We start from the raw sequence: 24,552 nt of genomic DNA on the forward strand, positions 1-24,552 counted from the left end.
CATACATTTTTAAAACCGCAAAACAGCTTAGATATGAAATCATCACCATTGTAATGTATTGTTAAGGAGTGTATTTTATCTTGCGCAACATTAGGATTTGATGGACGACATTCCGTTGAGTACGTGACCGTAGTATTTCTATATTGTGAAGTAAACCACGTTTAGGTAACAAGCAGTTAAATCGGTTGTTTTAGATTTTGGAGATTCAGGATGGTTTTTCTATATTTGTTTGTTTTAGGCATGTTGTTTGGACTTACTGAAGGTATGCGGAATACTAGTTTATATGTATGTTGCCAAATGCATTGCATTTCAGTTCACATTTTTGATAATCTCTTCTTTATTTTAAAAATGATTTATCAAAAGGAAAAACATCAATAACTACTAAAATTGTTGTCACAACTCAAAACTCGGTACTTCTTCTTCACTTTCTTTTTGTTGATATTCGCTAGATACTCTACTATCGTTGTATATTTTTCTACCAGTAACTTTAAACAAATAGTCCTGTAAAATATACGGGATCATATTCTAAATTTGTTACTTGCATTTTAAACTTCTTTTTCTTTCATCTCGAACTGCTATCTTTTTCTTCCCTTATCATACAGAATGAATCTAAAAATTGCATATGTGATTAGAAATAACTAGTGACCTCAAAGGTATCCATTTAAACTAATACTCGTTCAAGTAACGGTGGTCGAGGGGTTAGAGTCGATGACTTCTAATCCAGTTACCTCTCTGGCGTGGGTTCGATCCCCGGGAGATGCTTTGGTAGTTTAGCGCGGAGGAAGGTAGTCTAGTACTGGTGTAACTCTCCAGGAACGATGATTAGGAAAGTACCCGCCTATATGACTGAAATACTGTTGAAAAAGACGTAAAATGAAACAAACAAACAAACAAATCAAGTAACGGTATCCCGTGGTGTTATTAAAGAATCTTTTCGTAACCGATGTTCTATTCTTTCTTCACATGAGGGCGACTTTGTCAGACTAGCACTTTCAAACCGTCTTTTTCAAAAAATCTTTTGTTTGTCCTGTTTATCCACGGCCCAAGATTAAATTACAGAATAAAAAAAAATAAAGTATTACTTCGAATTTTTACTTGGCAAAAACTGTAATGTAGTAGGTTATCAATTCACTGCCCTATACTAAGTTTTTGTTCAGTATCACATTTTAAGTTTCTTATAAAGCGCAGGCAGATTTCGTTTGATATCATTTTGTACATTTCATACAGCGCAAGCGTCTGATGAATGCGACAAATCTCACAACTGTCTGACATGCGCAGGAGTGCCTTACAACTGTGCGTCATGTCCGAAGGGATATTATTTGGCAAGAGGAGGGGCTTATTATACATGTAGGTCATGTCCAATTGCGTGCTCAGAATGTGAACATTATATGATTTGTACTAAATGTTACCTAGAGGGGCGTTATGGGCAAAACTGCCAAGATGTGTGTAGTAAAGGATGCCTGGACTCAACATGTGAGCATTCGTCCGGAACATGCTTGTGTAGAGACAATTATGAAGGTGGTCATTGTGATTATTGCGCCAAAGGAAAATATGATATTGACTCGGATTGCGTGAAGGACTGTCCACAAAATTGTAAGACGTGTACTTCTTACGACAAATGTACAGAATGTAAAGACGGTTTCTTTGGCGACGCGTGTGAATTCAATTGTTCAAGAGGTTGCTATTTAGGGAGATGTAGCCAAATGAATGGCACTTGTTATCAGGAGAAATGCAACCCGAATTTTGATGGTATCAATTGTACAACTTGCTTCCCCGGGTTTTATGGAACATATTGTCAATTACCCTGCCCTGAGAGCTGTGTCGCATGCTCCGGGAATACAAGTTGTGATCATTGTCAGCATGGTCATTGGGGATCTGCCTGCCAACACAAATGTTCCATTGGATGCTACAAAAGCATGTGCTTGAAAAAGACAGGAGTATGCATGTATAGCAAATGTAGAACTGGTTTTATTGGAGAAAAGTGTGATATTTGCGATTTAGGGAAGCACGGAACTTACTGCAATATGACTGAAACATTGAATGGTAATTACAAAGTTTTACTTAGTTAGATATAAATTACATGCATACCAGTCTTGCTTAATTTTATTCCTCTGTTTTTGCTGAGTTGACTTCATTGGAATTTTCATGATTTAACACTTTTTTATTTGTTTGTCTAACAGTGTTTTATCAATAGGTTTTGGCGTATCTTTTTGGATTCATCTATGTATATGTTAGTGTTCATCTGTGCTGTTCTACAGAAATGAGAAACTTCGACGGGAGCGATAGCGACCGGAGGATGTTTCTAATTTCTGTAGAACAGATACGGATAAATACTTACATATTTAGTGTAAAATTTTATTTGGCCTCATTAATATTCACTTTATTACGTCACTACATGTCTGCTTTATTAAACAATTACCTGAATGGCGGGTTTAAATTTGACCTTATAAATATGCATGATTTACATCATTTTGCGCGCGAAGCCGCGTGTACCCTTGTGTTTCAGTTGGGAATATGGAGTTTTCATTTGCTCGATAAGAAAACATTTATTTTCGACAAAAATTTTAATGAGTTGAACAATTGATACTCAGTAGCTAATATATTATATGATTTATACATGTATACATTAAATGTCATGTGTAAACACGAGGTCACGTAACGTATTTTCCAAAAACATAATGTCTACATTCACTTTATGCCTACCGGAAAAAAAAGAAAAACGAGTAGACACACATGACTTTCCTCTTAGTTACAAATTAATTAAGACCTTTTCCTACATTCGTAATAAAAAAATATTAATTGACATTTTATATTGGTTTTTACTTTTACACGTGCAGTATCATTTTCGCCAAGACTGAACTTCAAGTATATCCTATATCTTATTATGTTGACCTTTCAATGGCTTCATTTTTACTAAAAAAATATTCAAAAGCGGCCCACGACAGCGCATGTGCAAAGTTATGCTTATGACAATTTTTACATACGCGGTTCTATGAAGCACTATGAAAAATAGAAGGGGACTATGGACAGAATTTGATATATATTATCGACTTTAGTTGTTCTATGAAACTTAACACACATAATTTTGAAGAAATAAAGCGTTTCCATTGGATGAAAAATAAAGTTGGACACTACATAATAATTGTTCGACTGACCGAAGTCACAAAAGCTTATTAGTTGTACGAAATATCATTCTTTGTTTACATAATGTTCAGTGTTTAGGTACATTGATTTGTTTTTATTATCATTTGTTTTAATGTAGGAAATGGCTCATCAGCAATGAAACTTACAGGACATTCTTCAAAATATACAGTTGTAATTATGGGCATTACATTGTTCAGGTAAGCGCAATACATTACATACATTATTTGCTCTTTGTTTGCAATGACTACGAAATGTTTTAAATCATAGAAATGATGAATTTTAATTTTGTGTATTTTTTTTAATATACAAAGATAAAAATGCGATAACACCATTCATGTTGCTAAAGATTGTTGAACTTTATTTTGTCAAAAGAACGATTTGAAGGGAATTATCTGATTTGTCAGTCAACTTTATTACAAGTTATTATAAATCATCAATGATATGTACGTTGATTATCGTAATGTGCCATGATTTTTTTCAATAACAATTTGCTAGTTTTTGCTGTTGGTAAATGCAGTCATTGCTTGTCAAGTCCATTGATCGAAAATATCATACATCACATTTCTTATATCGTATTTCACGGGTACCTTTCCCATTCATCCATATCTATTTGTTGGCATTTTAATCATTTGTCTTCTTAAATATACTGGTCGGTTTTGTTATGTTTTCCTATTTTGAATTATATGTATTTATAATAACTACCTGTCCGTACCATACCCTTGTGTCAGCTTATTATTGTTTTGTGTCTCGCTAGACTCCTTGCTAGTTGTCCGATGTTGCTTGGTTGTGTTCATTGAATGCCACCCTTCCTTGTTGATATTTGTTTTCAGAATTTGTACAATTGTTTTCCTGAACTCTAGTATTTGATGACCTTTGAAATGGTATATGTAGCAAATATCAAGCAAAGCAAAGCTTTTGAAATAAGAGTTGGAGCATCTGTGGTTTACTCTGTTACCAAAATGGCTTCAAAATGTTTTGTAGTCTTGTTTCTGTAATACTGTAAAATGGTGTCTCAACAACTCATATTTTTTCTATTGTGTAATACAATAGTATTTAATATTAGACATACCAACAAAAAAAACGAACGAATTTGTCTTGATATTGTTGGAAAGTGTGCAATCCTATAAAAAGTAAAAACTTTTTGTAATAGTTTTCTCAGCAACTACTTATCACAGCCTCTTGATATATGGCATACAGCATTGGCACATGGTCCAATACCATGGGATCAGATTTTAGGTCTGTCGCTCATTCACTTCCTGTTTATCGACTTAGTTAAATTTTCGACATTAATGGTCAATCGTAGAAAATTTTCGTAACAGTTTTCTTAGCAACTACTTATCACAGCCTCTTGATATTTGGCATACAACATTGACATGTAGTCCCATACTGTGAGATTCGATTTCAGGTCTGTTGCTACTCCACATCCTGTTTACTGACTTAGATAAATTTTCTACATTAATGGTCAGTGGTAATTGTTTTTCCATAACATCACAACATCATGATATTTGGTATACAAATGCAGCCAGGCCTTTTCTGTCTTTGACCCATTTTTTTATCAATATTTGAAACACTTAAAGAAATTTTGGCAATTGTAGACCAATGTATATAAACATAAATCATTTCCTCATGCTAAATATATCCAATAAACACAATTTGTGAAAAAAGTGTTAATATAAGCCAATGCTTTGAACAGACTTTTGAAATTGCCTTGATTTATTTTCAGGTTAATTGTGTAAATCATCCCAAAAACAGTGATGATCTCAAATGGAGCTCAAGAAAAAGTAAAGCACATTCCGGTTCTATGTTTTGCATTGGTTTTCAATCAATATATGTATTGGGTGTATCTGTTGTTATAATTTCCGCCAAGAAATAAGCATTTTGCTCCCGGTCGTGTTATATAGATCCCACGAAAGTGACTGTACTTTTTGAAATTTTGCAGAAGAGTCGTTCTTATAACAAACTTACACATGTTGAGTTATGAACATCTTTTCTATCTTGTGTTACATTATACTCCTATACATGTATGCTTTAAAATAACTTTGTGAATTTAAGACGCATTCCCTACTGTAGTTTTGGGAATAACAACTTGCCGCAACATTCTTAACCAAATTTTGACACGGAAGCCTTGGCAAGTGAAATAGCTCTCTTTATTCTTTGAATAACCTTGTTAGGAAAGAAACAAATGTTGGTAGGTTGATATAATATAAAGTTCACACATATATCGATATTTTCTATATTCAGATATAAAAAGTGACCACTGTTACCTTAACAAAATCTTCATATTATGTCGTTTTCATTATAAGATCCGGAAAACAGTATTTCATACAAAACATTATAAGAGACAGTGTGGTTTGGATAATGCTATAATTGCTTTTGCATGTAATGAATATGACCGTAGCATGAAATAGCTATCGTACAGACACATCATAAGTCTTTAAACCGCTTTAGAAGACATCATAAAATTACGTTGTACAGTCCTTCTAAACCAAGAAGTATACAATAAAGAAATAACTTATATAAAAACTAAAGGGGCAATGTTATCCCATCTCTGATCTGAGGGCATTACCAAACTCAAATATACATTAGATAGTTAGTTCCCTTTGCTGTATCGAAGTATATCAGGGCAAAACACAATTTTTCAGTTAGATGGTCGACATTTTACTTCAAATCATTCACTCCGTTTTCACCACTCTTTTTTCTATAGTAATGAATACACGTGTGCACAATTTAGTTCCCTTGATTTAGTTTCATAGATAATATATCGTTAACAATATTTTAATGTCATTTTATAGTTGTTTTGTTCGCTTCTTTTTGTGGGACGCCTATAGGGTATCAATAGGAAATATGATCTTTTCAACCAAATATAAGAGGAATTAAATTAAAGAATTCTGTAAGTTAACGTAAAGTGAAAGATTGGATTACAGCAAACTTTGTTTCTGCATTTTAGTTCAAGAAATGGATTGCCCTTATGGATGTCTAACCTGCGGTGGGGGAGGCGTCCACTGTCCAAAATGCAAGAACAGATATTATTCTTATAGAAACGGAGCATACCTTCAATGTAAAAAATGTCCGCCAAGATGTACTCAATGTTATAGTCATTGGGTCGTGCACTGTATTGCTTGCACTAACCAAAGTCGTTACGGACCGGACTGCAGACAGGACTGTAGCAAAGGGTGCCTTAATTCAACATGTGACAAAACTTACGGAACTTGCTCATGCAAAGACAACTATGAAGGCCGTCGTTGTGATACTTGTGCTAAAGGAAAATACGGAATGGACTCTGATTGTATGATGGATTGTCAACAGAATTGTAAGAGATGTATTTCGGAAACAAACTGTACAGAATGCAAGACTGGCTTTTTTGGCGATGTGTGTGAATTCAATTGCTCCAGAGGTTGTTATTTAGGCAATTGTAGCAAACAGGATGGAACATGCATGCTATCAGAAGAAATGCAAACCAAACTTTGATGGTATCAAGTGCACAAAATGTTCTTCTGGGCTACATGGGACATATTGTATATAACCCTGTCCTTACAACAGTGTCAAGTACTCTTCGAGTACAAGTTGTGATAAATGCAAACACGGTTACTTAGGTAACGCTTGTCAACGCACTTGCTCTCACTTGCTTTGGATACACTTAACATAAATAAAATACTTCAAATAGCACATTTAAAGTCTATACAACATTCAAGTACTTGTTATATATATGTTACACATGCATTCTAATTAAAGAACTTATACGTTTACTATGTATTTTTCTAAATGAAGAATTTGATTGGCATGTAAAGACACATATAACTAACCACAAATTTGTTAGAAGCAAAATGTGAAAAGTAGTTAGAAAATACAGAAAATTTACAAAACGATATGGAAACGAAGTGAGGAAAAATTTGTATAAATTTATTATGCTAGAAATGTAATAAAAGTAATGGAACATGTTACATGTAACAGGGAAAACTGCAAAACGCCCTTTAATGGCACCAACTGCATCACATGTTCTATTGGTCTATATGGTACATATTTTATGTTGTCTTGTCTTGCTAACTGTCCTCGAGTATAAGATGTAATAATTGAAACGTACTTAGGAAACGCTTGTCAAAATACGTCTTGTCAACGTCATCATCAACAACAACAAAAACATCCAAATTAATATTAAAAAAAAGTCAATGTCATCAACAAAATGCGTATTATCATCTTAAAGGAATAAACAGTGCCAAGTATTATCATCGTTATCACCGTAATCATCATCATTTTCATAGTCACCTTTACCTTCATCATTATCATATAACTAACCCGTTAATCTAATTCCTATTTGTGAAAGTTCGTAATATTTGTTTCATCTTGCTGTATTTGTTTCATCTATCTCTTGATTGTACACTGTACAGACATCATTACATTTGATATTAAGGAAACACTTTTCAGTATCATTATTTCATCATTATCATCATAATTATCATTACCATCGTCAACAACAACAACACATGCATATAAGCATAATAATCAACATCATCTTCATATCTATCATATCATCATACTAACGGCTGCAAGTTCTTTTATTTCTTATATTGTCATCCATTGAATTCTAAATTTCTGAAGTGTTTGGAGACTGATTGTTATCTTAATGTACCTCTGCTTAATCTTTCCCTTGAATGTACATTGTGCAGGCATTATGTTTCTGTAAACCTGATTAAAACAAAACTCCTCGCCAAATGCCCAATTACTAGTCTAAAATACTAATACGGATTTGAAGTGAATATCTGCATATTAACTACCATGGTGATAAAAAAGGACCTTAAACTTTGTCCTGAAATGTAATTCTAATAAACCCCCTGTCACATTGTGTCAACTTGTTTGCTATACTTAGTTACGATTTAAACTAATCGTCATGCAAATAATTTAATGGCCTTTTTAAGGTACGAAAAACGTAAAACAGGCTGAGCGATAAAAACATCATATATCAGACGTAACTCTCAGGTAAACAATTATATTTTTTAAAATCACATTTCACTAAGTATAAACTGATTCTGATGTATTCTGAAATATACAGAATTTAGTTAAGAATCGGAAGATAAAAAAGTACACCAAACTGTTAGGCCTTCGCTCGGTTCACATAACAATATAATACCGATCGCTTCATTGAATTTATAAGAAAGAAAAAATCTTTGAACTGTAGGGGTGATGTCTCTTAATGCCAATCTAAGACCCCAAATATCATTTTATGTACTAATCTAGTTATTATAGTGTACAGTCCTTAAGCCTTTGAATATGCTGACGTATTTTTCCCAGAATATTATTAATTCATTCATGAAAAAGTGAAAATAACGAATTAAAAACAACAGATCTATAACCAACAAACTAGCTTGTGTTATCCACGTCAAAAAGACTTTTTTAAAACCTTTTAAAGCATTTAGCATGCAAACTGTTAAAATGTTTATGGCCTTCATCATCTTATCAACGTCATTTTTTATAATCAATATTATTATCATTATTTCAACGTACTGTCGAGACACCATTATCTGACTTTATGTTGCCTGTATCAATTTCCTTTTCTGTACACTCTTCATGCCACATGCTGGCATCACTTTTACAACTAATTTAAGGAAAGTACTCCCCATAACATCACTATCATCATCAACAACAACATCATCATAAATATTAACATCGTTTTTTTATCGTTATGATTATCATCAGCAGCATCAACATCCTCATTATCATAATCATCACCATCAACAAATTATGAATTTCCCACCATAATTATTTTTACCATAGTCACCATCCTGTGATCATTATTTTCATATTGACAATCAGAAAGCAAAATTTCATGTCTCCCTTATCCCTTTCATCTATCTAATTTTATGTTGTGAATGTTTGGAGGATAAGTTTTAACTAGAAAAGCTGTTTCATCTTTCTTATAATAATAAAACAAAATTATTTTTGTCTATAAATACATGGCACTTTAATTGTGGTACAGAAAGAGAAACAATATGAAATACTTAGTGTTATTCTTAGCGGCGCAATATGCAGAGATCATCGTGACTATTATCTAAAATTCTGACTTTCTTCATAATCACCAGATTTGATGTGTTTTCTTTTTCATTATAATTCTGTGTATCTCCCCTACTTATAGGCCATATACACAAAGGGAATAAAGATTAACAAAGTAAGGCGACTTAATCCATTCACGAAAATCGCTCAAAAAACTTAGTAGCAGTTCAAATTTAAACTATTCGTTATGCATGTTATGCAAGTACTTTTGAGTAGACCGGGTTTAGCTAAATTCAATATAAATTAAAATAAAATAAACCTGTATAAAATACGAATGTTTACAACAAATGTTTTACCGTTACGATACATCAAAATCTAAAAGGCTTCTAATCATATTAATTAGGACCGCGAGTCAGACATAGGTTTAATGTAAACAAATATATTTTTAAAAACCACACAAAATTTAAGAATGAAACCATCCCCAACGCGGCGTATATTCCATCTTGCGCAATAATCAGCTTTGATGGATGAGGTTCCGTAGTTCACGCAACAGTAGTGTTTTATAATTCAAGTGATTTGTAAACAACGTTAAGGTAACAAGAAGTTAAATCAATAGGTTCGCCTTGGATAATCAGGATGGTGATTCTCCATCTGTTTGTTTTTAGCTTTACATTTGGACTGATTGAAGGTAAGCTGAAAGTTTATGCATTTTGTTAAAAAGTTATCACAAAATTGAAAGTGTATACCTTATGATAGTGTTTTGCAATAAAGTCTGCTTAGATAAATGCTATTTGTTATATCAGTGGTACAATAAACGAAACCTCGAACTGGTCAATTGTATCATTTTGGATACAGTTTAATTATTCAACAAATTCATGATGTGAGTACATTTTGAGCAATGTCAATTATATTACATGACTGTTTCGACGGAAAACAGCTTCTTTACTGTTTGTATTAGTTGAACAAAAATGTTGTTATTAATGATCCTGTAATGTTTTTTGATTGGTATTGTTACTGTGTGTTTACAACACTTGCAAAAAATATATATGTATATAATTATGCAAATAAAAACAATTTTCAAACATCCAAGAACATGTAAGATGTGGACTGCAAATATTTGTGAACATTATATTTAATCAATGAATTACATGCATTCATTTCTTTTTGGAAAATTTGACTTAGAATTTATAGAAAATAAATTTTCATTACCTCCCTTTATTTACATGAATTGTTAAATTGGGTAATATCTTTATAAATGATGCTTATTGGAACTTACAATATTGACAAATCTTAATTTGAGCATCATATTTATGGAAAAAAACATGAAAAAATTGTGTTACAGGATCTTTAAACGTAAAATGATTGTACTTATTCAACCAATAACATTTAACGATAAATCTTACAAAAACATGTTTTCAACAATTGTAAAATGTTAAAGCATTTGTTTCTTTTATCCTAGAGATAATGTATGTTTGTCTTTCCCTGCCCTGCATAATCAAGAGTTAACATGTATTTATGATAAAAGTAATCCCTCTTACGACAAAAAGCTCTTAAATTAATGTAGAAAAGAAATGAATATCCCAGCATAGAGTGAGAATAATTGGCGTAAAGGATATTCTTTAAATTCTTTAAAACAATCTGACCTTGCCTGTAGAATTTCAAGTAAATTTATTCGTTTGTTTTGTCATTCACCTCCAACAAAATAATCTAACATTTTTTATCAAATTTCCATTAGTATTAATTTTTACCGAACATTCATTTATTACAATATTTACACTGTGCTAGTATTTTTTTGACATTAATTCACTTACTGCACCGCGAAAAGATAAACATTTCGTTTGATATCGGTTATTACATTTTATACAGCATCATGTCCGAAGAGATACTATTTGGCAAGAGGAGGGGCTTATTATACTTGTAGAGCTTGTCCAATTGCGTGCTCAGAATGCAAACATTATATGTTTTGTACTAAGTGTTACCTCGAGGGGCGTTATGGGCAAAGCTGTCAAGATGTGTGTAGTAAAGGATGTCTCAACTCAACATGTGAGCATTCGTCCGGAACATGCTTGTGTAGAGACAATTACGAAGGTGGTCATTGTGATTATTGCGCCAAAGGAAAATATGATATTGACTCGGATTGCGTGAAGGATTGTCCGCAAAATTGTAAGACGTGTACTTCGTACGACAAATGTACAGAATGCAAAGACGGTTTCTTTGGCGACGTGTGTGAATTCAATTGTTCAAGAGGTTGCTATTTAGGGAGATGTAGCCAAATGGATGGGACTTGTTATCAGAAGAAATGCAACCCGAATTTTGATGGTATCAATTGTACAACTTGCTCCCCCGGGCTTCATGGATCATATTGTCAATTACCCTGCCCAAACAACTGTGTCGCATGCTCCGGAAATACAAGTTGTGATTATTGTCAGCATGGTTACTGGGGAACTGATTGCCAACTCAATTGTTCCATTGGATGCTACAAAAGCAGTTGCTTGAAAAAGACAGGTGTTTGCATGTATAGCAAATGTAAAACAGGTTTTATTGGAGAAAAGTGTGATATTTGCGTTTTAGGGAAGCACGGAAATTACTGCAATATGACTGAAACATTGAATGGTAATGACAAAACTTATTGAATCTCTTTATTTTTCTGGATATAAAGTATACCAATGTTGATTGCCTTTATTCCTTACCCATTTTTTTTTGCTGAAAAACGAGTTGACTTCATCGGAATTTTCATGATTTAACACTTTTTTTATATTTGTTTGTCTAACAGTGTTAAGTTTTAATGTATCTTTATTTATTTATCTATTAAATAATGGTACGACGGACCGAAGTCACAAAAGCTTATTTTTTTATACAAAATATTATTGTTTGCTTACATAATGTTCAGTGTTTAAGTACATGTAATTTGATTTTATAATCATTTGTTTTAATGTAGGAAATGGTTCATCTGCAATGAAGCTTACAGGACATTCTTCAAAATATACAGTTGTAATTATGGTCATTACATTGTTCAGGTAAGAGCAGTATATTACATTCATTATTTGCTCTTTGTTGGCAATGTGTACGAAATGTTTTGAATAATAGAAATGATGAATCTTCATTTTGTGTATTTTTAAAAAAAATCCACAACGATAAAAATGCGATAACACCATTCATAGAAATGTTGCTTAAATTATTCATTTTGACAAAAGAATGGTGTGAAGGAAATTTATCCGATTTGTCAGTCAGTTTTATTACAAGTAGTAATAAATCATCAAAGATATGCCCATATGTTGATTGTCGCCATGTGCATTTGTGGTTTACCTGGTTATCGAAATGGCTTCAAAATGTTTTATTCTAGTTTTATTCTTTAAGACAGTAAAATGGTGTCTCAATAACTCTGTTTTTCTTGCTGTGTAAACTAATAGTGTTTAGACAATAAAACGCGATTTTTTTTTCTGGATATTGTTGGCAAGTGCCCAATGTATGATCCAATAAAACGTCTATTTTAACAATTAATAAAATGTTCAAGAAAAATAATATTATTCATCATATATATGTTCCTACTAAATCACTTAGAGTTTTATCACTATTTCTATTATCTGGCTATAGTTTACGAAAATATCCAATGATACATTTCTATTGCTTTTATCTATATTTCAAATACTTTTAGAAATTATGGAAATTGTAGACCAATGTACTATAAACATAAATCATTTCCTCATGCTAAATAAATCCAATATACACCTTATACGTTTTATAAACACAATTTATGAAAACAGTGTTGATATAAGCCAATGCTTTGATTTGAAATTGCCTTGATTTATTTTCAGGTTAATTGTGTAAATCATCTCAAAACAGTGATGATGTCAGATGATGGAGCTCAAGAAAAAGTAAAGCACATTCCAGTTCCATGTTTTGCATTGGTTTTCAATAAATATATGTATTGGCTGTATGTGTTGTGATGATTTTCCGCCAAGAAATAAGCATTTACTCCCGGTCGTGTTATATAGATCCCACTAAAGTGACTGTACTTTTTGAAATTTTTGCAGAAGTGTCGTTCTTATTACAAACTTACACATGTTGAGTTATGGACATCTATTCTATCTTGTGTTACATTGTTGATGATATTTATTAGTGTATACACATTTTTCTACGTAATTGTAAGCTCAAATGTTAAGCTCACCAATATTCGAACTTAGAAACAGTTATTACAAGAGCTGTTGTTAGAACTGTGTGCCCGATTATTCTGAGTACTTGATAGTAAAACAAGAGCCTGAATAATATTGTAATTTTATTTGTTCAAAATGGGCCTTAATTCTGTCAAAATGCATGTTAAAGTCATTGGCTTTGGACAGTGATCTCCTATACATGTATGCTTTAAAATAACTTTAATAAATTTAAGAAGCATTCCCTACTGTAGTTTTGGGAATAACAACTTGCCGCAACATTCTTAACCGAATTTTGACACGGACGCCTTGGCAAGTGAAATAGCTCTCTTTATTCTTTGAATAACCTTGTAAGGAAAGAAACAAATGTTGGTAGGTTGATATAATATAAAGTTCACACATATATCGATATTTTCTATATTCAGATATAAAATGTGACCACTGTTACCTTAACAAAATCTTCATATTATGTCGTTTTCATTATAAGATCCGGAAAACAGTATTTCATACAAAACATTATAAGAGACAGTGTGGTTTGGATAATGCTATAATTGCTTTTGCATGTAATGAATATGGCCGTAGCATGAAATAGCTATCGTACAGACACATCATAAGTCTTTAAACCGCTTTAGAAGACATCATAAAATTACGTTGTACAGTCCTATTAAACCAAGTAGTATACAATAAAGAAATAACTTATATAAAAACTAAACGGGCAATGTTATCCCATCTCTGATCTGAGGGCATTACCAAACTCAAATATACATCAGATAGTTAGTTCCCTTTGCTGTATCGAAGTATATCAGGGCAAAACACAATTTTTCAGTTAGATGGTCGACATTTTACTTCAAATCATTCACTCCGTTTTCACCACTCTTTTTTCTATAGTAATGAATACACGTGTGCACAATTTAGTTCCCTTGATTTAGTTTCATAGATACTATATCGTTAATGTCATTTTATAGTTGTTTTGTTCGCTTCTTTTTGTGGGACGCCTATAGGGTATCAATAGGAAATATGATCTTTTCAACCAAATATAAGAGGAATTAAATAAAAAATTCTGTAAGTTAACGTAAAGTGAAAGATTGGATTACAGCAAACTTTGTTTCTGCATTTTAGTTCAAGAAATGGATTGCCCTTATGGATGTCTAACCTGCGGCGGGGGAGGCGTCCACTGTCCAAAATGCAAGAACAGATATTATTCTTATAGAAACGGAGCATACCTTCAATGTAAAATATGTCCGCCAAGATGTACACAATGTTATGGTCATTGGGCCGTGCACTGTATTGCTTGCACTAACCAAAGTCGTTACGGAACGGACTGCAGACAAGACTGTAGCAAAGGATGCCTTAATTCAACATGTGACAAAACTTACGGAACTTGCTCATGTAGAGACAACTATGAAGGCCGTCGTTGTGATAGTTGCACCAAAGGAAAATACGGAATGGACTCTGATTGTATGATGGATTGTCCACAGAATTGTAAGAGGTGTATTTCGGAAACAAACTGTACAGAATGCAAGAGTGGCTTTTTTGGCGATGTGTGTGAATTCAATTGTGCCAGAGGTTGTTATTTAGGCAATTGTAACAAACAGAATGGAACATGCATGCTATCAGAAGAAACGCAAACCACATTTTGATGGTACCAACTGCACAAAATGTTCTTCTGGGCTTTATGGGACATCCTGTACGTTACCTTGTCCTGACAACTTTATCACGTGCACCTCAAGTACAAGTTGTGATAAATGCAATCACGGTTACTGGGGAAACGCTTGTGAACACACTTGTTCTCACTGGTTTTGTGTTGGAAACGTTTGATAAAACTAGAATACTCGAAGTAACTAATCTTAAAACCTATACAACAGACAGGAACCAAACGTTGCACTGATACTTATGTTTACCATGCATCTTTTCTAATTGTAGAACTTGTGACAAGTATGACTAACCAAAAATTTGTTAAAAACAAAATAAATTGAAAAAAAATATATGTATGTATTATTGCATGATGAAATATTAACAATTTAGCTAGATAATTGAAGACCACAATAAATATTCCATGAATAAGCCATAAATTTATACAATAACCAGATTTGAGTAAAGATATTATCATTTTAGATTGTAGTTATTTCCTTTTAATGTGGGGGTCACCATTTGCATAAAAAATCCCGTGATGCAAGATAGAAATCACGATTCAAAAGATAATGATCGCATGCAAAATATTTCATGCTAGTAGAATAACATTCATTTCATCAAAATAAATACGATGGCATATGCATACATTTTTCCAACAATTATTTGTAGTAGACGCTTATTATTTAAATTGTAGCTGTTTGTATGATTAAGTTAAAAATCGTTTAATAAGGAAAGAGCGTGGGATAGCATGCAACTTTCAAAACAAAATTTTAAAAAAGATTTGTTAATGTACAAAGTTACATAATACCCGACGGAGAGCTTTATATGAAAGGGTCTCATTCCCTTGGAACGTGCACGTCGCAGACAGGGAATCGGCAGAAGTGTACAGAATTTAGTTAAGAATTGGAAGATAAAAAAATTCATGGAAACTGTAAAAATTACACCGACATTATTTTTAAGAAAATAGCAGGTATATCACCAACAAATTAACTTGTGTTGTCATCACGTTAAAAAAACTATTTTCAAAACCTAAAACCATTTGGTATGCAAATCATTATAATTATCATCATCATCATAACAACGTCATCTATTATCATCAAGTTTAGTAGTTTTATAATTTCATCGTACTGCATTGTTCGGAAATACTTTTATGATTTTCACTACCTCCCCTATTTATGGGCCAAAGAAAAAAAAGAATAAAGATCAACAAACAAATGCGACGTTGACTCCATTCCTGAAAATCGCTTGATAAATTTCGTAACCGTTCAAATTTAAATATTCATAATCAATGTAATTCAATGGCTGTCGAGCAGTCATGGTTTAGCTTAATCAAATATAAATTTGATAAAATATAAAACTGTATAAGAACAGGATTTTTACAAGAAGTGTTTACCTTTACGATACTAAAAAAAAACCTAAAAAAAAGCTTCAAATTATCAAGGCCGCGCAACGTAAACAAATATATTTTTTTAAAAACCACACAACATTAAAGTATTAAACCATCCACAACGCGGCGAATACTCCATCTTGCGCAATAGTTAGATTTGATTGACGACGTTCCGTTGATCACGTAACTGTAGTGTTTTATAATTCAACAAATTTGTAAACCATTGTAAGGTAACAAGAAGTTAAATCAATAGTTTCGCCTTGGATAATCAGGATGGTGTTTGTTTTTCTGTTTGTTTTTAGCTTTATATTTGGACTGATAGAAGGTAAGCAGAAAGTATATGCATGTTGTTAAGAATTATTACCAAAATTGTAATTTTAATCCTTATTCCTCATGATAGCGTGTTTCAATAACGACTGTTCAGATAAATGCTATTTGTTTTTTCAGTCTTACAATAAACGAAACCTCGAGCTTGTCAATTGTATCGTTTTGGATACATTATAATTATTCCACATACAAAATTGCGAATACATTTTGTGCAATGTCAATTACATAACATGACTGTTTTGATAGAAAACAGCTTCTTTACTGTTTGTATTTGATCAAGGAACAGATGTTGTTATTTAACCTTTTCCCCCATGAGCGTATTGCGAAAAATGGCCGTTTTCATTGAAAAGCCTCCTGTAACAAGTTCAAACTGCTATGAAACTATGAAAAATGCTTCAATACTGATGAAACTTGGCACAAATGTTGACTACACCATAGCCTCTGTAACAGCATGCTCAATCGTAAATTTCCTGTTACCATGGCAACGGAGGACGTCTCAAAATTGCCAAAAATCACTATTTTGCATTGTTTTTTTCCATCAAAACTGATTTCAAAGTGCTGCAAGTTCTCAATGAATTGAGATAGAGTAAAAGGCTTTTCAGCGTTGGTTACTAGTTACCCTAAGATCGACCTGAGGCCTTTTTTAGCCTGTCACATGTCCAAAATTTTCTTGGCGATGAGGGGGACTCCGCCCCCCTTCAAACCCCCCAAACAGAAGGGGGCACATCCCCCTTCTGGCAACCCCCTGATGTAACATTTGGATGGGGGACGGCGCCGAAAAAGTGGTCACTTTTTTAACAACATTTCTCAAACGAAAACCAGTGTTTGGGGCCTAAATAGGGCATTTTTTCACTGTTTGAGGCCTCAAAAAGGGGGGGGGGGCAAAAAGCCGTCGAAACACGCTTATATGAGGGAAAAGGTTAACAAAATATGATGAAAAACCTTGGAATTACCCAAAAACTAGATTTTCCATGTTAACACGTGCCCTAACACTGAATTTTGGTGAAAAATTGTTGTTTTTTGACATTTTTTATTTTTTTAATTAACAAAAAATGATGAAAAACCTTGGAATTACCCAAAAACTAGATTTTCCATGTTAACACGTGCCCTAACACTGAATTTTGGTGAAAAATTGTTGTTTTTTGACATTTTTTATTTTTTTAATTAACCTTTTACCCCATGAGCATATTGCGAAAAATGGCCGTTTTCATTGAAAAGCCTCCTGTAACAAGTTCAAACTGCTATGAAACTATGAAAAATGCTTCAATACTGATGAAACTTGGCACAAATGTTGACTACACCATAGCCTCTGTAACAGCATGCTCAATCGTAAATTTCCTGTTACCATGGCAACGGGGGACGTCTCAAAATTGCCAAAAATCACTATTTTGCATTGTTTTTTTTCCATTAAAACTGATTTCAAAGTGCTGCAACTTCTCAATGAATTGAGATAGAGTAAAAGGCTTTTCAGCGTTGGTTACTAGTTACCCTAAGATCGACCTGAGGCCATTTTTAGCCTGTCACATTTCCAAAATTTTCTTGGCACATGCCCCTTCTGGCAACCCCCTGATGTAACATTTGGATGGGGGACGGCGCCGAAAAAGTGTTCACTTTTTTAACAACATTTCTCAAACGAAAACCAGTGTTTGGGGCCTAAATAGGGCATTTTTTCACTGTTTGAGGCCTCAAAAAGGGGGGGGGGGGCAAAAAGCCGTCGAGACACGCTTATATGAGGGAAAAGGTTAAACGTAAAATGATTATACTACTTTAACCAGTAACTTTTAATTTTCCGCCGTATGAACTTTTACCGACCATTTATGTATTACATAATTACACTGTGCTTGTAATTTCTTGACATTAGTTTACATATTGCACCGCAAGAAGATATGAATTTTGTTTGATAACGGTTCTAATATTTTATACAGCGCAGGTGTTGGATGAATGCCACAAATCGCACAACTGTCTAACTTGCTATGCATACCCATTCAATTGTGCATCTTGTCCGAAGGGATACTATTTGGCAAGAGGAGGGGCTTATTATACATGTAGAGCATGTCCAAATGCGTGTTCAGAGTGCAATCATTACAGGTCTTGTACTAAGTGTTACCTAGAGGGGCGATATGGGCAAAACTGCCAAGATGTGTGTAGTAAAGGATGCCTAAACTCAACATGTGAACATTCATCTGGAACATGCTTGTGTAGAGACAATTATGAAGGGGGTCATTGTGATTATTGCGCCAAAGGAAAATATGATATTGACTCTGATTGCGTGAAAGGCTGTCCACAAAATTGTAAGACGTGTACTTCTTACGACAAATGTACAGAATGCAAAGACGGTTTCTTTGGCGACGCGTGTGAATTCAATTGTTCAAGAGGTTGCTATTTAAGGAGCTGTAGCCAAATTGATGGGACTTGTTATCAGGAGAAATGTAACCCAAATTTTGATAGTATCAATTGTACATTTTGCTCCCCCGGGTTTCATGGATCATATTGTCAATTACCCTGCCCTGACAACTGTGTCGCATGCTCTGGGAATACAAGTTGTTATGATTGTCAGCATGGTTACTGGGGAATTGCCTGCCAACACAATTGTTCCATTGGATGCTACAAAAGCAGTTGCTTTAAAAAGACAGGTGTCTGCATGTATGACAAATGTAGAACAGGTTTTATTGGAGAAAAGTGTGACGTTTGCGTTTTAGGGAAGCACGGAATGTACTGCAATATGACTAAAACATTAAATGGTAATGAGAAAAACTTATTGAAACATTTTACTTAACTGTATATAAATTATATCAGTCTATGTTACTTTTATTCCTCTTTTTGCAGAAAACACGAGTTGACTTCATCGGAATTTTCGTGATTTAACCCTTTTTTATTTGTTTGTCTAACAGCGTTTTATCAATAAGTTTTGATGTATCTATTTTATTCATCTATATAATAATTGTACGACTGACCGAAGTCACAATAGCGTATAATTTAAACAAAATATCATAGTTTGTTTACATAATGTTCAGTGTTTACGTACATGTATTTTTTTTACAATTATTTGTTTTAATGTAGGAAATGGCTCACCTGCAATGAAACTTACAGGACATTCTTTAAAATATACAGTTGTAATTATGGTCATTACATTGTTCAGGTAAGAGCAATACATTACATACATTATTTACTCTTTGTTGGCAATGTGTACGAAATGTTTTGAATAACAGAAATGATGAATCTTCTGTTCATTTTGTGTATTTTTAAAAACAATCCACAAAGATAAACATGCGATAACACCATTCATAGAAATGTTTCTTAAATTATTCATTTTGACAAAAGAATGGTGTGAAGGAAATTTATTCGATTTGTCAGTCAGTTTCATAACAAGTAATAATAAATCATCAAAGATATGTTGATTGTCGCCATGTGCATTTGTGGTTTACTTGGTTATCGAAATGGCGTCAAAATGCTTTATTTTAGTGTGTCTCAATAACTCAGTTGTTGCTGTTGTGTAAACTAATAGTGTTTAGACAATAAAACGCGTGAATTTTTTCTGGATATTGTTGGAAAGTGTCCAATGTATGATCCAAGAAAACGTCTATTTTAACAATTAATAAAATGTTAAAGAAAAATTATATTATTCATCATATATATGTTCCTACTAAATCAGTTAGAATTTTATCACTATTTCTATTATCTAGATATAGTTTATGAAAATATCCAATGATATATTTATATTGCTTTTATTTATATTTCAAATACTAATAGAAATTGCGACAACTGAAGACCAATGTACTTTAAACATAAATCATTTTCTTATGCTAAATAAATCCAAGATACGCCTTATACGTTTCATAAACACAATTTGTGAAAATAGTGTTGATATAAGCCAATGTTTTGAACAGACTTTGTTTTGAAACTGCCTTGATTTATTTTCAGGTTTATTATATAAATCATCTCAAAAACAGTGATCAGGTCAGATGAATCTCAAGAAAAAGTAAAGCACATTCCGGTTCCTTGTTTTGCATTGGTTTTCAATCAATATATGTATTGGCTGTAAGTGTTGTGATGATTTCCACCAAGAAATAAGCATTTGCTCTCGGTCGTGTTATAGATTCCACAAAAAGTGACTGTACTTTTTAAAATTTCGCAGAAGAGTCGTTCTTATTACAAACTTATACATGTTAAGATCTGGATATCTATTCTTTCTTGTGTTACATTGTTGATGATATTTGTTCGTGTATATACATTATTCTACGGAATTGTGAGCTCAAATGTTTAGCTTACCGATATTCAAACTTAAAAATAATTATGGCAAATGTTGTTGTTATAAAAATTTGCTCGACTATTCTCAGTGACTAATAATAAAACAAAAGCCTGAATAATATAGTAATTTTATTAATTCAAAAAAGGCCATAATTCTGTCAAAATGCATGTTAGAGTCATGGGCTTTGGACAGTGATCTCCTATAAATACATGCTTTAAAATAACTTTGTGAATTTCCCGTTTGTGAATTTTCCTTGTTCTTTGAATGTCTAGTTAAGAATGAGAAACGAATGTTGGCGGGTTAATATATTACAAAGTTCACACATTTATTTCGATATTTCCTATATTTAGAAATAAAAAGTAATAATTTTCATTTTAAGATCCGAACAACAGTCTTTCATTCAAAACATTTTAAGAGACGATATGGTTTGGATTATACTATTATTGCTTTTGAACGTAATGAATATTACCGCAGGATTCGTACGGACAACAAAATCTATTAAGTCTTTCAAAACCGCGTTCGAAATTATAGAAGGTCATAAATCATCATAAAAAAAAAACAAACTATTATATCTTTGTCTCTTATTAAAATATTGTGATATTTTAAACTGAACGACTGTCGTCGAGAGTAATTTTTCTTATTATTTATTTCATACCCAGGAAAATGCTAGTATACAATAAAGAAATCACTAACAAAAAACTAAAACCAAAGGGATCATGTTATCCCATATCTGATTTGAAGACATTTGCAAACTCAAATATACATATATAGTTAGTTCCCTTTGCTTTATCATAAGTATATAAGGGCTAAACAAAATTTTAAGTTACATGATCGACGTATTTAACTATTAAATTTCTTTTTCAAATCATTTACTCCGTTTGAACCACTCTTTCTACTATGGTAATGATTTAGTTCCCTTGATTTAGTTTCATTGATAATATAGTGTTCACAAAATTTTAATGTCATTGAATAGTTCTTTTGTTCGCTTCTTTTTGTTGGACGCTATAAGGCAACAATAGGAAATATGATCATGTCAACCATATATAAAAGAAATAAAACAAAATATTTCTGTACGTAAAATGAAATATGAAATAACAGCAAATTTTATTTCTGCATTTTAGTTCAAGAAATGGATTGCCCTTATGGATGTCTAACCTGCGGCGGGGGAGACGTCCACTGTTCAAGTTTTATTCTTATAGAAATAGAGCGCTGTAAAAAATGTCCGCCAGGATGTACTCGATGTTATAGTCATTGGGCCGTGCACTGTATTGCTTGCACCAACCTAAGTCGTTACGGAACGGCCTGCAGACAGGATTTTAGCGAAGGATGTCTTAATTCAACATGTGGCAAAACACCCGGAGCTTGCTCATGCAGAGACAATTATGAAGGCCGTCTTTGTGATAGTTGAGCAAAAGGTAAATACACTGATTGTGTCATGGATTTTCCGCAGAATTGTAACAGGTGTATTTCGGAAACAAAATGTACAGAATGTGAGTGTTTTTTTTTTGTTTTGTTTTGTTTTTTGGCGATGTGTGTGAATTTAATTTCTCAAAAGGTTTTTATTTGGACAAATGTATTAGAACGAATGGAACATGTTATAAAGAGAAATGTTAACCAAACTTTGATGGTATCAACTGCACGTTCTTCTGGGCTACATGGGACATATTGTTATTACCCTGTCCTGACAACTGTGTCACGTGCTCTTCAAGTACAAGTTGTGACAAATGCAAACACGGTTACTGGAGAAACGCTTGTCAACACACTTGCTCTCACTTGCTTTGTGCGGGAAATGTTTGACATAACTAGGATACTTCAAGTAACACATCTAAAGTCTATACAACATATCAACTGCATCACATGCTCTTCTGTATATGTAAAAGAAAGAGCATCGAAATATGACGCTATCTGATTTGTGCCGATTACCGTGTGTTTTGATGTTCATAATCTTTTGTATCATAGTCAAAAATACGTTCCCTGTTGCCGCAATATGACACCCCTAAAAATGTACCAATGAACGAGGATCTGAATACGATATTTCTTTTGCTTTCCCTTTCTATGTCGTCACAATAAGTAGTCCTCAGAAAAAAAGAACCAATCGATGGCCATGCACTGGTGCTCGGGTAACTAATACGTAAATTTTTATCATTTTTTCATCATTATTAAAGATTTCATTATCATTATTATCGTCATCAACAACAACAAAAACATCCAAATCAATGTTAAAAAAATCAATGTCATCACCAAAATACATATTTTCATCTTAGAGGAAGAAACACTTCTAAGTATTATCATCATTTTCTCCGTCATCATCATCATTTGAAGCATCATCATCACCTTCATCATTATCATAATCATCGTCAATTTAATTCCTATTCGTGAAAATTCGCAATATTTTTCATCTTTCTGTATTTGTTTCATCTATCTCTTGATGGTACAATATACAGACATCATTACATTGGATATTAAGGAAACATTTTCCAGTATTATCGTTGTAATCATCATTTCATCATTAACATCACTACCACATTGCCATCGTCAACAACAACAAAAACATGCATATAAGCATAATAATCAATATCGTATTCATATTTATCATATCATCATACTGACGACTGCAAGGTCTTTTATCTCTTATATTTTCATCCATTGAATTCTAAATTTCTGAAGTGTTTGGAGACTGATTGTTATCTGCTTAATATATCCATTGATAGTACACTGTGCAGGCATTATGTTTCTTTAAACCTGATTAAAACAAAACTCCTCTTTGATGGTGATAAAACGTGACATTAAACATTGTCCTGAAATGCAATTCTAATTTCCTCCCCTGTTTAATTATGTCAAATGGTTTGCTATTCTTACTTACAACGTATTTTTATTATTTTACTGTAAACAATCTCTAATGGCCTTTTGGTTGCAAACCGGGATTTAGCTAAATTAAAAAATACAATTTAAGGACAATATTTACATTTTGCACAAAACAATACGAAGGTAAACAAATTAAAAAACCTTTTAATGTACGAAAAACTTAAAAACAGTCACAGCGATAAAAACTTCATGCATTAACTTTAACTTTACACGGAAACAAATTATATTTTTTTTAAAAACCACAATTCACTTTAAGTATAAAAATTATTCTATGTATTGTTTGGTGAATATTCTAATCATGTGCATATTTTAGATTTGAAGGCCGACACGCCGCTTTTAGGAATCCGTGTATTTTTAAACTTCCTCATTAATAAAACCTAGCTTACAAAAAGTTCAGTTCAATTTTTTGTTATTTGGGAAATCATATGGTTTTTTCCCATCTGTTTTGTTTTCATCATGTTCTTACCGGGAATGATTGAAGGAAGCTAAATTTTTGCATGTGCCTAAAAGAAACATACAAGTTATAAATTATCAGGAAGGATTTGAAAATGGGAAATTTCTTAAAATGTTTTAAAAGAAAAAGGCAATGATATTATTACTACATCAGGAAGCTAACATTAACGTACATCCCTCCCAAAATATGAAGATCATGTAAAAGACTTGTTTATTTCATTTTTAAAGAACTTACTTAAATTCTGTAAATCTATAATAACTTTTCATTCCCTTTTTCCCAGAAGTATTCACATAATAATTGACTACCAAAAATACCCTTTGATATTCTACTTAACGGTTATCCCAATAAAAAAAATGGA

At 32.7% G+C, this 24,552-nt stretch overlaps 2 protein-coding genes across 2 annotated transcripts; both read left to right on the forward strand.

Moving 5' to 3' along the window:
- The first annotated feature begins 62 nt into the window (after window positions 1-62).
- LOC132717115 (multiple epidermal growth factor-like domains protein 10) lies at window positions 63-13,062 on the forward strand. Its single transcript, XM_060700512.1, has 7 exons — window positions 63-262; window positions 1,228-2,043; window positions 3,263-3,341; window positions 9,795-9,817; window positions 10,996-11,742; window positions 12,068-12,146; window positions 12,945-13,062. The coding sequence occupies exons 1-7, from the start codon at window positions 211-213 to the stop codon at window positions 12,955-12,957; spliced, it is 1,809 nt and encodes a 602-aa protein (XP_060556495.1). The 5' UTR covers window positions 63-210; the 3' UTR covers window positions 12,958-13,062.
- Window positions 13,063-16,363: 3,301 nt separating this feature from the next.
- LOC132717121 (multiple epidermal growth factor-like domains protein 10) lies at window positions 16,364-20,957 on the forward strand. The gene is made up of 4 exons (XM_060700524.1): window positions 16,364-16,624; window positions 18,552-19,367; window positions 19,687-19,765; window positions 20,548-20,957. The coding sequence occupies exons 1-4, from the start codon at window positions 16,573-16,575 to the stop codon at window positions 20,558-20,560; spliced, it is 960 nt and encodes a 319-aa protein (XP_060556507.1). The 5' UTR covers window positions 16,364-16,572; the 3' UTR covers window positions 20,561-20,957.
- The last annotated feature ends 3,595 nt before the right edge of the window (window positions 20,958-24,552 follow it).

The sequence above is a fragment of the Ruditapes philippinarum genome, unplaced genomic scaffold (assembly GCF_026571515.1).
Source record: "Ruditapes philippinarum isolate M1 unplaced genomic scaffold, ASM2657151v2 ctg5307_1_1_1_1, whole genome shotgun sequence".
NCBI lineage: Eukaryota > Metazoa > Mollusca > Bivalvia > Venerida > Veneridae > Ruditapes > Ruditapes philippinarum.